The sequence below is a fragment of the Euleptes europaea genome, chromosome 6 (assembly GCF_029931775.1).
Source record: "Euleptes europaea isolate rEulEur1 chromosome 6, rEulEur1.hap1, whole genome shotgun sequence".
NCBI classification, from domain to species: Eukaryota; Metazoa; Chordata; class Lepidosauria; order Squamata; family Sphaerodactylidae; genus Euleptes; species Euleptes europaea.
The window spans coordinates 67,358,200-67,373,112 of NC_079317.1; the positions used below are offsets into that span (position 1 = coordinate 67,358,200).

The window sequence follows — 14,913 nt, forward strand, 5'->3', positions numbered from 1 at the left end:
GTATGCTACTGGAGTGCCAACATATCTGCCAGCCCTATCTCTTTCAGCTTTGTACCTACTTTAGCTGTGGGAGTAAGGATGGTTGAAGAAATACATAGAGTGATTGCAGGGTGAGATGATTACACCAGTCTTCATTTTAGGCAGGTGCTGACTTGTTTTGGATAGATTCCTCCCCTATGGGGGAGTAGGGTCTTCTCTCGAATGCCTGTGTTCCTGGCGTGGGGTACTGTAATGGTTCTGAGCAGAGCAGTGTTAGGCAAATGCAACAGCAGTGTTCGGTGTCGCCCTTGGCTGTTTGTGCTCAGTGCCTCCTTGTTGTGTTTTTTCTGTGTGGTACCCACCACCAGAGTCCTTCAGTCTTTGTACAACATGAGCCAGAGAGACGGGCTCCATGCCACACACTCTTATCGTCTGAGCTATGTGTGTCCTGGCTAGGGTTTACAGTATATAATGCTTGGGAGAGCCATGATTGGCAGCTTTAAAGGGATAAGTGGGTTTTTCCCTTGCATGTGCCTGTATGGGAGGTATTTGAACTATGCCAGGGTGTGTGTGTATGTGTTTTTTTGGGGGAAGAACATTGTGCTGGCATCAGGACTATGCCTGAAACTGGAGAGGAAGCCAACAAAGGCCTGCTCCACCAGGAGCACACTCCTGGGAAACATAATTCTGTGGTTAGACTGGCATGACATGTAAAGGGATTTCCATTTATCTGTCTTTGAGATATGCCAGCGTGGTGCTCCGACCCCATCCTAAACCCTTTTGTGCCAGGGCTTTGGATGTGGCTCTAAGGCATTTATACTTGTAAATTTGGTAAAATGTGCCAAAGACTACAATGTATTATATGATATCGGTTCTTGTAGGTTATCCGGGCTGTGTGACTGTTATTATATGATAATTTTTATAATTATTATATGATAATTTTAAAATTCTGTATTGTTACAGCACTAAAAAGGTAAATAAAGAAAGCATACCTGTCAACACCCCCAATTTCGGTGGTTGTCTGTAGCTCCAAAATTTCTGGAAATGTTATATCTCTAAACACAGCCGCATTCTCTTTATATATGAATCCCAGGTGCATGACCTTCTCCCCTAGAAAGCAGATTTTTCTCTAACAGCATCTGGGAAGGAGATTTGAAAAAATGATGTGGTCAGTTTTCAGTGAAATTTAAAGTGTCAAGATAGTTTAGAAATGTGATCTTAACTGTATCATTGGATCCTTCCTTTTTGTGGGGTTTTGTCTTTCATAATGGTTTTGCTCTTTTTGATGGTGGAGGGAGCCTTGACTTCTGTTCCCTTCCTTCCCAGCCTGCTCTCCAGTTTTCTGCCTTCTGGAGAACACAAGAAAAATGTAAGCCACTGTCCGCTGTAACTGCCTAAAACAAGAGGAATGGATATAGCTTAGTCTCTGTCTGTATTCTTTTGCCTGTATTCTCTGCCTGTATTCTTTTGCCTCCCCATGCCTGCTTTCCAAAGAACATGCGTGAAGGGGGGTGGGGCTGTAACTTCCTTCTCTACCTCCACCCTAGTTTAGTGTCTGCATTCAGAGCATACATGCAAACTTTAGCTCTTGTCGAGTTAGCAGATGCAGGACTAGTGGAGAACAGAATAGCAAGCAAACTATGTCTGCTTCTGCATATATATTAAAGCAGAGATACTTGCTCAATGGCTCATGAGACACGCTACCTGTGGCTCTTCCCAGTACTGTTCCCCAGTGTAGCTTCTGGTCTTATCATCAGGGTTGGCATTGGCATATGCTGATGTGGGGCAACTGCCATGCCCCCGGACTTCTGGTGGGGCCCACTGCCACTGACCCCCCCATCCCTGCACCTCTTTTGCTGCCTGCATGCCCTTCCCCCACCCATTCGCTTGTGAGTGCTCCCAGCTGCATATGCTGCCTGATGCTGTTAGGGAAGAGCATGCAGGTAGTGCTTGGTAGTAGCACTCTTGGTACCCATTGTAGGTGGGCCCAGCTGCATTCATCACTGTCAGGGAAAGTGGTCAGCTATGAGTGCAAGCTATGAGAGGGCTTATGAGTAGGTGGGGGAGGGATGCACAGGCAGGGAGTTACAGGCTGTAATGTCTGATGTCTAAATGTGATGTCTGATGACACATGTGCAGGTCAGCGTCAGAGTGTTATGAAGTATTTGAACTTATTCACTGATATGAGTCCAAAATGTCCTTATCAGATTGGAAGCCTATGCTAAGAATTGTGCCAGAGTGAACATCAGGTATAATACTGGCGGAGGGAAAGTGGTGAAACTGAGGGACTATTAATAAATAATATTGTAGGGCTTTCTTTAAGTATCTTTCCTGCAAAATGTTATTTCAAAATACTGTTGTTTCAGAGCTATGTCAGACTTCTCATAATTGCAAGCAATAACCTACCTGCAGAATAATAATTCTGTGCTTTATGCCCTAATACGTGGCTCATTTCTATTCCTAATTTGTCGACACTATGTATTCTTGCTCTTGCAATAAGTGGCTGGTATTTGTACTTGGATTTAATTTTAGATTTTTTAACTGTTTCCCTGCTGCTACTGAAAATTAACTTGAAATAAGGTATAGATTAAATTAAATGTGTTCACTTTGGCAGCTGTGGAAGAAGCAGTACTCTTGTTGCCGCAGAGCAAATGTGAAAGTAGTTCAATCAGTCAATCAAGTTTTATTTCGATACAATATCAGCTCTGAATAAAAATCAAAGTTAGGTTAAAATAATAAAATAAAATAAAATAATAAAAAGTTGATGATTCCAGGAAGGATGATTTGAAGAAGAGAAGGAAAGATCTTCTATGGGGAAAGGTTTTCAATTAGCCGTTTACGAATCCCACTAGACCAGAGGCAGAATTTGGCTACTAGAATGGTTATCTCCTGAGAGGAGTCTGCTAAGAGAAGCGAAACTTTAACTTCTTCAGTTCTCCCAGGAAAGGCTGACAGTATGGGGAGAATGTACTGCGATTTTATGTCGTTGTAGAAGGGACATTGCAGCAGAACATGTTCTGTTGTTTCCACTTTCTCTGTTTTGCATGAGCATAGTTGTTGGTGAAAGGGAGTACAGAGATAGGTACCTGCCTTCCAGAAGAGCTGAAGGTAAGGCATTGAAACACGCAAGAGTAAAGGCCCTTCGATATTTGGATACTTCCAGGAATCCAGGGTAGTCTGCAGGGTGGAAAGGTTTGATGTATTGCAAGATGGTTGAATATTTATGAATCTGAGCCCTATCTGATTAAAGGGCATGGTCCAAGAGTCTCTGTTTGATTGTTTCCTTGGCCTTTTGGTGTCCCAATGGTAATATGGCTTGAGAAGAGAGGCCGTGTTTCTGGAGCATCCTCTCTATTGCGAAAGTAGTTCAAAAGAAAAGCAATAGTTGGTTTTTGGAAAAGATATTTTTTCCTGCCTCCTGGAAAAAAGTGGTCACAATATAGCAAACTGTTGCACTCAAAGCAGAACCCTGGGAGCTCAATTCTCTCTTCTGTCTCTCTTCACAGATAATACCTTGGCACCTTACTAATTACTATGAGTCTACTACATAGTAACACCAGCTTTGAAACCAGTGATCAAGAGAGTGGCTGCTGTGCAGCTATGGCCAGCGCCTGCAGCTCTGGAGCCAAAGAGGAGAGCGTTGTGGGCAGTGTCAGCAACGGGACTAGTGGGACACTTTCCAACTCTTTCGTAGAAGACATTCAGGGCTACGACGTGGAGTTTGACCCCCCGCTGGAAAGTAAATACGAATGTCCTATTTGTTTAATGGCTCTGCGAGAAGCAGTACAGACGCGATGTGGACACCGTTTCTGCAAAGCTTGCATTGTCAAATCCATCAGGTAAAGATCAGCTTGTGGGGGGAAATTAATCAAGGACTGTGAAGTTCTGAAATGTGTCCAGCCGCTTGGTAGCAAAGGTCCTTAACTGATGCAAAAGAAAAATTATAATGATCAGTATTGGAATAATGGAAAAGTTTCAAGTATATTGCATTCATGATTGTGTAACTGGCAGGTATTTAACAAAGTTGCTCCCATGTACAGTACTGACTCCGCTTCGGAAAAAGCAAATGTCCTCACCTTAAAAGTACTGAACAAGTTTCCAGACAAATTGTATTCTGAAGTCATATGGGGGGAACTGATAGTTCGGAACACAAAGCTACAGATCACTGCCGCCAAAGTCCCAGACTTGCAGCGTAAATTTCTAAAAATTAAATCTAACATTTATTATCTGTAAATATAGCAAAGATAGGAAGGGTATGGCAATTCGCAAGATAGCTAAAATGCTATCAACAATCCTGATACCCTTTGGAAGTCTGTAAGAAAAAGTTATATTCGATTACTGCAAGCTGGCATCCTCTAATTATTTAATTGGGATCTAACATGATATAGATTTTTTTTGTCGTAGCTTTTAAGAATTGTTTATTGTGTTTTGGCAGTGTGCTAGTTCATGTTTTGTTACCAGAAATTGTCACTCTGAAGATTGATTAATTAATTGAACAATACTTAAATGAATTAAAAAAGCCAAATCCATTACATTTGGCTTTTCAGATTTATTAAACCTGAACCCAAAAAATACCGGGGGGGAAGCTGCACAGCCCTAGTCCTGTTGCATTACAAAGGTACCCTCCTGGACTATTCTGATTTCTTCATGTAAATTTCCTCTTGAACATTTCTACTTTTGCCCATTCTGTGGTATGAGGGGTGTGGGAGCCTTCCTGATCTGTTACCCATGGTGGGAGCCACTACAGAGAATGTTGCTTAACACAGCAAGTGGCTAGCTTGCAACTGGAAGTTGTGCCTATTAATTGCAACTCTTGGGAAAGTGGCGGGCTTAAAAATTCTTCCTATTTAAAAGAATCATAGAAAGATCCAACTGTTATATGTTAAGTATGTTAAATTACTAGCAGATAAAATTAAGGACTTACAAGCCACTAATTCCTCACTCATCTCTTTCCCTAATGAGAAAGATGTAAGAGAAACAAATTTCCAACATTCTGCCCACTCCAGTTTCATACAGAACATACAACTTGGGTTATCCTCAACCTATGATACTTGCTGATTGGCTTTGTTCCGGTCCATTCTAACCTACCTCACGGGGTTTGTTATGAGGATAAAAGGAGAATCATGTATACCACCCTGAGCTTCTTAAACAAAGGGCAGGATAACAATGATTAGTAGAAGCAGGTTATGTTCTCAGTGGATCCCACTGAACATTTCCCTTCTCTTAGCTGACTGCTGTCTACAGTGGGAGAGCCTGCCCCTTGAAGTTGCAGAGGCAGGAACAACCCTCGTAAATTAGAGTCTCTCCCATTGTCTTGCATATATCTGAATGACTAATACTTCACTAGGAGAGAAAAAATAAAGCACTGCACACTCCAGGACAATTTTGTAGCAGGAGTAAAATTCCACTGCACATATAAAATGCAACGTAATAAGTTTCTGTGCATCCCAAGACTCTCTACAGTGTAAAAGTCCTCTCTCTATGCATGCTATATGTTTAATAATGAAAGGCACTTTATATGTAAATAGATAGCAGTTCCCACTGTCCTCTATTTCATATTATTATTAATGTTGGAATATTCAGGTTCTGTCTTCAAAAGACAGTCACAGCCTGCTTCTTAAAGCTGGAACTAGAGCGTTGTCATTTAGACTGCAGGTGAAAGCTTAGTTACCTTGTGTATTTTGCAACTGGAAATTGGGTTCCTCAGATAGCAGTTGTGGTCTAGCAGCTACCTGAACTGGAATATAAACCGGATGTTTGTAACAGGCTTTGTGAGTCTATAAGATCTATAGCAATTCTTGACTGCTTTATTTTTCCAGGTCAAAAATAGTAGGCTTTGAGTCATAGTCCCTGTTCCATTGGGGAAAAAAAGCAAAACCACTTCAACAAGTTTCCTCTCAAGTTTCAAAACCAAGTCTGTTTCCTTTAAATGAAATATTGTGGACAGGTGCTGACTAATAAAACGTTGAATGTAAGCTTCCTTTTTTCTTCAGCTGAAGTCCTGTCTTTCATTGTCTTCCAGTGTAGCTGTGAGTGTATTGGACTAAAACCTAAAAGTAGGCTAGATATTCTGTTAAAGTAATTCGGCCATCATCTCACTTACCCATACATGTACTATACCTCCTATATAAAATGTAGTATAACAACATGTATTCCATTGTTGTATACCCAAAGCTTTCTCTGAAACTGTTTGTCCTCTGTTGTTTCATCCAGCTGTGCCGGAAACCTGCATATTTAGACTATTCTGATAGGAATAGCTAAGATTTGTGTAAGTATGAACAGATGGAAGAGCCTAATCTGTTGCTAGTCCCATGCTCCTGTTTTTTACCAACTCCTTCCCTTGCAGTTGAATGGGGCTGGGAGGGACACGATAGCCTATAACCATGGTTATTTCCCTTGGCTGGTATTCCAGGTACTGTTTACCATTCTGTATGTGGTACAAGATACGGATGAAATATTGGGAAATTCCATTTCAACCATAGGAGCTCTTGATGAGTCTGGCTTAGTTCCCATGTCTGTAATGGAATAATAATCTACCTCACAAGATGACTGAGGACTTCACACAACAAAAACGCTATGTAATAATGACGGGATCCATTGCATATCTTTATTCTGTTTGCCATATGTGGAGGAAGATACTTGTCTTCATGGTACCGTTTCTTCTTTTTCACAGAGATGCTGGTCAGAAATGTCCAATAGACAATGAAATCTTACTAGAAAATCAGCTGTTTCCTGACAATTTTGCCAAACGTGAAATTCTCTCATTGACAGTGAAATGTCCTAACAATGGCTGTGATCAGAAGATGGAACTAAGGCAACTAGAGGTAGGGGTACATTAAACCTTTCTTAAAAATCTTTTTCCTCTCAGGATTGCAGCCCAAGTGTATGCACTGTTGGTTAGCATCAGAAAGAAACAGAACACCAACTTATAGGGCTGGGAGATAGGTAAACATTCTGCCAGATTTAATAGGATGTACCTTAGATGCTATAGCCCAAACCTCTGTCTGTACTGCAGTAGCTAAAGCTGTTTGTTGTGCTGCAAATCTGTGGCTGTTTGCTGTGAGGCCTGCTTATCTCAACCAGAAATGAGTGGATCTTTGGGCATTGCAAATGTGATGAACTTTCTGCAAGCATTTTTATGAGAAAATAGTATGGAGACTGAATGCACGTCACAACTGTGGCTGCTGAGCTACAGGAGGCTGGATGTGGCTTCTTAGTACTTGCACACAGTTTCCTACACAGCAGTGTTTTCCATTCCAAACTCTGTGCTATTTAAAGTAGCCTTTGGCTTATAAGGCTAATGCTGAACAAATCCTTTGCAGCCAGTGAGAGGGACACTTTCTTCCCTAACCCTGATCCTAGAGCAAGTTAAAATGTTAGGAGTGTAAAATACACGGTCAGTACAGAATAGTCCTTGGTACTTTTGTTTAAAGATTTTGAAATGGCTTAAGCAGCTAATGTCTTTTCAGTGCCACTGAATAAGAGGCTTCAGAGCCTTGGTTCAATGCTGCTTTTCAAATAAGTCCGCGACAAGCTTGTCCAGATACCCTATGCTACTCAGACTGGCAGCAGTTCTCCAGGGTCTCAGGCAGAGGTCTTTCACGTCACCTACTTGCCTAGTCCCTTGCCAGTGTGGTGTAGTGGTTAGGAGCGGTGGACTCTGATCTGGAGAACCAGGTTTGATTCCCCACTCCTCCACATGAGCGGCAGACGCTAATCTGGTGAACTGGATTTGTTTCCCCATTCCTTCACACGAAGCAAGCTGGGTGACCTTGGGCCAGTCACACACTTTCAGCCTCACCTACTTCACAGGGTGTCTGTTGTAGGGAGGGGAAGGGAAGGTGATTGTAAGCCGGTTTGATTCTGCCTTAAGTGGTAGAGGAAGTCGGCATATAAAAGCCAACTCTTCTTCTTCTTCTTCTTCTAACTGGAGATGCCGGGGATTGAACCTGGGACCTTCTGCATGCCAAGCAGATGCTCTACAAGCTGAGCCATGGCCCCTCCCCTTGACTATCATTGAATTCAGCATGTGTCAAAGACTGCATAGCAATCAGTTTAAGCTGTCTTGAAGCAAAATAATTATTTGAGCTAATTTTCAAAAAAATTGTTTCTGAGTCTGTGGTCTGTTGTTGCTCTGCCACAGGACCATCAGCTGCATTGTGGCTTTGCTTCTGAGGAATGTCCTCAGTGCCACGGCTGTTTCCGAAAGAATCAGCTACAAGAACACATCATGCTAGAATGTCCAAGACGGCAAGTCACTTGTCCCAACTGTGTCATGAGTATGGCATATGAAGATAAAGAGGTGTGTGTGTTGAACAGTCTGCTTCTTTTTTGTTTTGTATAGATTTACATGTGTGTTAGAATTGTTTTCAATAAGACATTGACAAATGCTTTGATCATTTGGGAAGTCACTTTTTCCTGTATAGTCTTTAAGAAATAACCATCTTCAAGTACTTGAAGGGCTGTCACATAGAGGATGGTGCTGAGTTGTTTTCTGTTGCCCCAGAGGGTTGGACCAGAACCAATGGGTTGAAATTAAATCAAAAGAGGCATCTGGGCATTAGGAAGAATTTTCTAGGGCGGTTCCTCAGTGAAACAGATTTCCTCAGGAGGTGGTAAGTGCTCCTTCCCTGGAGGTTTCTAAGCAGAGGCTAAATGGCCATCTGCCAGCAATGCTGATTCAATGCCCTTAGGCAGTTCATGAGAGGGAGGGCATCTTGGGCATCTTCTGGGCATGGAATAGGGGTCACTTGGTGGGGGGAGGTAGTTGTGAATTTCCTGCATTGTGCCGAGGGTTGGACTAGATGACCCTGGTGGTCCCTTCCAATTCTATGAGTCTATGAAATGGATCTAATTCAGAATATAAAGTTACTTGGAACACAACTGGAAATAGCTTTTATTGGAATAGTCACAAGGATTTGACCCCTTTTACCTTTCTCCAAAGACAAGTGTATATAATATTAATTTAAATATCAAAAATCAAATTGTAGTTTTTATTTTGTATTTTATTGCACATTCTGTTAAAAACGAAGGTGTCTTTATTAAGATCTGTCTCCCAGTTCTTTCTCCAACAGTTCTTTACATCCTTACATTATCATTTACTTCTTGGTAAGGTCTGTTGCCCTACTTAACAAACATTCATTTTGCCATGCAATATATCTAGAGATTTCCCATTGGTAGCATGTAGATTCCATCTAGTCCCACCAAAATGTCAGTGTAGTTAAAACGTTTCCCCATAGTTTCCTTGTTTTTAAGTACTGCTATCTACCTATCACACAGTACATCTAACTATACTTAAAAATAATTATCAGTCCGCTTTCAGTGAAATTAATTATTTTTCCTTTTGCATTTAAAATGAAGTTTCATGATCAGAAGTGCCCCTTGGCAAGTGTTTTCTGTGAATACTGCGATACAGAACTAATCAGAGAGCAGGTAAGAAACTTATCTTTTTTTTCTCTCTTACTATAGCAGGATAGCAGTGTAGATTTTGATACTTCATAGATCAGCGTATTTCTTTTTCAAAAGGGGTTATGAGATGGGCTTGTTTAGGAGTAGCCAAGTAGCAGTGAAAAGAAGCCTTTTTGTGCCTTGTGCTATGTGAGAGATTTCATATGTCATGCTTTCAGTAAATGCTTTGGTTTCCTTTACTCTTCTAAATCAGGCTTCTAATCAAGACCCAGAGGGTTTCCAGACATGTCTGTGTACAGAGAGAATGTATTAGGAGTAAAATGTGTCAAAATACAATGTAGCGTTAGCCCTCCAGAAAATCAGGAATTGGCTTACCAAAACAAAATTGTCATATGCTGAGCAGTAAATTAGCCAGTAGCTTTTTTCAGCATAAAGTGTACATTTGTTCCAGGAAAGCATTATTAATTTCACAGTAGTTAATTGTTAGTTATTTTGGTCTGGGATGAATGATATATGGTAGTGTTTTAGATTGGTGTATCATAAGCAACCATCTGTGCTCCAAATGACAGTGTTCTCATTGTTTGTTTTAGTTGGTTAACCACTATAACAATGACTGCCCTACTGCTCCAGTACCGTGTACTTACAGTGCCTTTGGATGTCCAGAAAAAGTAAGTTAGAGTGTTACCTGCATATCATACATTATAGCCAATACTCTCAAAGTGAAGGAAAGCGTAAGTATTAACATATTAAATGATGCAAAAATTATCTAGTAGGATCCTAGTTTCAGCAAGCTAAACACAGTAGTATAGTCCACAGGGCCTAATGATTTCGCCACGTAACTTTGTGAATCATTTAGTACAGTGCAACTTTATTGTCTCCACAGGAAAGCCCTGTTGAATAATTCAGTTTTGCAATGTTTGCGGAAAGCCAGGAGATTGGGAGCCTTCTTGACCTCCTCAGGCAGGCCATTCCATAAAGTGGGGGCCACAGCGGAGAAGGCACTATATGGGCAGTTGTTGATTTTGCCCATTTGCAGGTGGGCACCCGCAGAAAACCTTGCTCAGATGAGTGAAGTTGTCATGGCAGTGCACAGTGGAAGAGGCAGTATAGTGTATATGAGGGTCCAAGGCCATTAATGGTTTTGTATGTGATAGTCAATACCTTAAATCAAGCCCAATAACTGATGTGCAGTCAGTGGAGTAACTGTAGCATGGGAGTAAGATGCATGCTCAGTCTAGTGCCTGATAATAACAGAGCTGCAATGTTCTGCAGCAGTTGGAATTTCCAAATTATTTTGCGGGGAGACCAAGTTATAGTGCATTGCAGTATTCTAGTCTCAAGGTTACTGTGGCAAGGATCCAGGTGGCCAGATCAGCTGTGTCAAGGTAAGGGGTCATCTTTCAGACTAGGCTGAGTTGAAAGCAAGCCTTTTTTTTGCAGCTGCATTAACTTGCTTCTCCATCAATAACACTGAGTCCAGTATAACCCCAAGGCTCTTAACTGAGTCAACAAGGGCTGAACTCAATCAAAAGTTGGGAGCACAATGTCTTTGAGCATATCCGTCTTCCCAACCACCATTACCCTGTCTTTTCAGGGTTTAGTTTCAATTTGTTCTCTCTTAGCCAATTTACTATAGCCAGAGACGGTGCTTTTTCAGTAGTGGCAGCTCATTTGTGGAATGCCCTTCCCCTTGAAGCTTGCCTCATGCCTACACTGTTCTCTTTTAAGCAAAAGGATTTTGTTCACCCAGGCTTTTAATTAAGGAGTCTTTTAACACCTTTTTAGTGTGTGTGTGTGTGTATTTGTAGTCTGAAACTCTTAAGCTGCTCAGTTGTCTGGGGCTTTTTAACTGTGTCTGTGTCTGTAATGCTGAATTTTTAATTAATAACATTTACTGTTTCATTGGTATTACGTTTATTTTGTAAGCCACCTTGAGCAGGTTCCCCAGAAAAGTGGCATTAAAATTTGCTAAATAAATTATTTATGTGAGGTATAAATAATAAAAATGTTCTGTGTAGATGCACTAAAGTACCCAACAAATGAAATTTCTTTATTAATCAAATTTATGTTTTAAGAATTATGTCTGTCACCTGTATTTATAAATGATGTTTCTGCATGAATGTTTTTCAGCTAGCTGTCTTCTGAAATCACTGTTTAAGGGTTTCTTCCCAGTAAACTAGTTAGGATATTTTTCAAGGGGCAGTATGCTCAGTATGAGTGGAATAATAGGATTTATAGGAGGAAAATCAGTTTGTTACATCAGAAACTGTGCCTCCACATGTTTTCAAATCTGTCTCTACAACCATGAGTTTTAAAAAGTTGCTTTACTTAGTGAAAGCTTAGATTCATGCCAATTACAAATTTTTAAATGAGAAAACTTCATGTGAAATGTTTGTGAGAAACTGAAGAAGTCAGAGTACAGTGCTGGTTTGTGATACTGTTACTACACATTCTGCATATCTACTAATAAGTTGCTTATACCTGGGGAATTCTCCTTGTGCTTATCAGTAAGGTAATCTAAATTGCTTCCTCACCTGTGCAGTAGTAACACTTTTCTCCTGTTCAGTTCTTGTTTTAGATATTTACTGGAAGATAAGCCAGTTCCGCTTTCCAGTTCAATTGTTTTTCCCCCTCCTACACTAAGGCTAGATGTTTGATTTTAGTCAAAGGAAGTGCTTATGAGCCCCATTGTGTTTTCAAATTCCAGATGCAGAGGAATGAGTTGGCACGCCATATTCAAGAGTTCACTCCGGTTCATATGAGAATGATGGCTCAGGCGCTCCAAGGCATCATTGTTTCTACCCCATCTCCCATGTCTTTCGTTGGAGAAGTACCTTTTGACCCATCACTTTTCCCTCCAACCCAATGTGAATGTAGTTTCGAAGTCCAGAACTTCAAGGAGACCATTCAGCAACTGGAAGGTCGCTTGGTAAGACAAGATCACCAGATCCGAGAACTGATTGCTAAGATGGAGACACAGAGCACGCACATGGTGAATCTCAAGCGCACAATTCGAAATCTGGAAGAAAAAATTACTGAAATGGAAGCACGGCAGTGTAATGGTATTTTCATCTGGAAGATTGAGAACTTCAGCATGTATCTAAAAGCCCAAGAAGAAGAGAAGCCTGTTGTTATGCACAGCCCAGGCTTCTACACAGGGAAACCTGGCTATAAGCTTTGTCTGCGGTTGCATATTCAGTCGCCGAGCGCTCAGCGCTGTGCTAACTATATTTCCCTTTTTGTTCACATTATGCAAGGAGAACACGACAGCCACCTGCCTTGGCCATTCCAAGGCACCATACGGCTTTCCATTCTGGACCAGTCAGAAGGTTCCCCGAGACAAAACCACGAAGAAGTGATGGATACCAAGCCTGAGCTCTTAGCCTTCCAGCGGCCGACAGCCCATCGCAGCCCAAAGGGGTTTGGATACGTGACTTTCATGCATTTGCAGTCGCTAAAACAAAGAACCTATGTGAAAGACAATATTCTCTTGGTTCGCTGTGAGGTTGTGACACGCTTAGACTTAACCAGTCTCCGAAGAGAGGGTTTTCAGCCTCGTAGTGCTGATGGGACCGTGTAGTTCATTGTTCCTTCAGGCTGATCGTTTGCTATTTAGTGGGGGAAACTGCAGGTGGATAAAAGGATTTGTGTGATTCACAGAGTTCTGAGAGCAGAACCAAAACTGCCATTCTGAGAGGACAGTGTGGTTTTCAGGGAATGGAAAGTATTTTCACTTAGAAAATGAAAGTATCAAAATTAGTATGCACCCTCTTGGTCTTAATAAGTAAGGTAAATAACTCATGACAGTGTTACCGAAAGCTGACATTTTTGAACAAGTATGCATTAAAATAGTACCTTTTCTAGTGTGGTGGTAAGAATGGTCAAGTTGTACTTCTTTGTGAATTGGGTGTGCTGGTAATGAGACCTACAGACCTTAAACCTATCACCTCACGTCTACATCAGAGTCTTATACAGAGGAGCTGAATTATTTGAATACTTAAGGTGGCAGCTTGTTGGGATTTTTAAAGAAAAGACTACATTTTGAGCTGGACAGGTTACTAAATAAGCCTTCAGAGTGTCTTAGCAGACATGGAATTGGTTAATGTTCTTTAGAAGCCTCAGCAAGAAAGTGCTCTTTGTGCCTTGCATCTTTCTGCAAATCTGAAATGAGCTTTTTTATTGACCATTTTCTTTCCTTGGAAATTAAATATTGAGAAACCGTTCTCAACAGCTGCTAGTCTGATGGTATGTATAGAAGGCTTCCACTTATCTAAAAGCTTATGTCAGTGATCCAGAAAAAGTAATGATAAAAGGGTTCTGATTAATTTGCTGCTTCTTCACAGGGATGTCAGATGAGCTCTCTAAATATTGTTGCATCTACCCGTTTGCCATTCCACACATCTGTATATGTCATTTTTTTTTATTCCTTCGATCACATCTTTTGTCCAGTTGTATTTTTGCATTTGTAGGGAGGGTTTAAGCCATGACAGGTGCCATTTGAATTAAAGTATCATTAATTAGATGCCAGAGAAAAATGAAATGGATTTTGTTTTACTCTATGTTAATACATAACAAGTTGTACCTCTGTCCACAACATCTTCCGTTCATTTTCCTGGAGATGTGCAAAATATGTCTTTGATCTTAACATTAACGTTTATCCACACCAACGTATTTAGCATCTAATTGGTATCACGGAGGCTGCTCATGAGCTTGTCCTAAAAATGAATACTGTGGTACAAGAATGCATTTTCTGTCCACAGTACTGATCTTTTCACTGTGATGGTTCTGAAAAGCTGCTGAATTGGTGCATAATTCTATAGTCTGTGATAACCGGCCTGGAGATCATGCAGAATAAAAAAGTTTTATTTAAAAATTTTTGAGCAGAGGCTATTTATCAGTACTGACAGAGTAATTTATATCACACTCAACTACAACTATGTGACAGTAACACAAAATCTCTTGAAATGCACAACCACAGTTATAGATTATTCAGAATGAAGAATTATTGTTTGGCTCTCTCACCTAGGAAAGTACAATAGATCGTTATGTTTTAGCATGACTGATATTAAAGGCATCACCACTGTTGCTCTGCAGAGGGCCCAGCCAAAGTTAAGGAAGACGCAAGTCAACATTAAAAAAATGTTCTCCCAGTGCTGCAGATGAATTTACAATGGTACCATGCTGTGTCAGCTTGAGCTTTCCTTGGCATTTGGTGCTGCAAAACTCTTCCATGCAAACAGAGAACATTTCTAAACCAAATGAAGTGGAGTATTAACATCCAAAGGAAAACAATGAGAAATGTTTCAGGCACCCATTAAAACATTGTTTATGAGGGGGAAAAACTACTTAAAATAGGAGTGGCTGATAGGCTTGTGAGAAGCTCAGGATTCCAGCCAAATTATTTTTTGCTGAAGTTTGGGTAAAATGAATGGAGAAAACCCTTTTTCAATTCAAAACATTCCAAGCTTTTGGCAGTGAAATGAGGTCTTAAGCCACATAACAACAGAATACATTCACTGTTAAATG

General features: G+C 40.8%; 1 protein-coding gene across 1 annotated transcript; it reads left to right on the forward strand.

Annotated features, from left to right (window-relative positions):
* Positions 1-3,488: 3,488 nt before the first annotated feature.
* TRAF6 (TNF receptor associated factor 6) lies at positions 3,489-12,979 on the forward strand. Its single transcript, XM_056852181.1, has 6 exons — positions 3,489-3,818; positions 6,653-6,803; positions 8,123-8,281; positions 9,340-9,411; positions 9,978-10,055; positions 12,095-12,979. Exons 1-6 carry the CDS (start codon positions 3,514-3,516, stop codon positions 12,965-12,967), a joined length of 1,638 nt encoding a protein of 545 aa, XP_056708159.1. The 5' UTR covers positions 3,489-3,513; the 3' UTR covers positions 12,968-12,979.
* Positions 12,980-14,913: the final 1,934 nt, after the last annotated feature.

Coding starts and splice junctions, on each gene's coding strand:
- TRAF6 (XM_056852181.1), top strand. CDS start 3,514: ATGAGTCTACTACATAGTAACACCAGCTTTGAAACCAGTGATCAAGAG. Junction 3,819..6,652: donor TGCATTGTCAAATCCATCAG/GTAAAGATCAGC, acceptor TCTTTTTCACAG/AGATGCTGGTCAGAAATGTC. Junction 9,412..9,977: donor CAGAACTAATCAGAGAGCAG/GTAAGAAACTTA, acceptor TGTTTGTTTTAG/TTGGTTAACCACTATAACAA.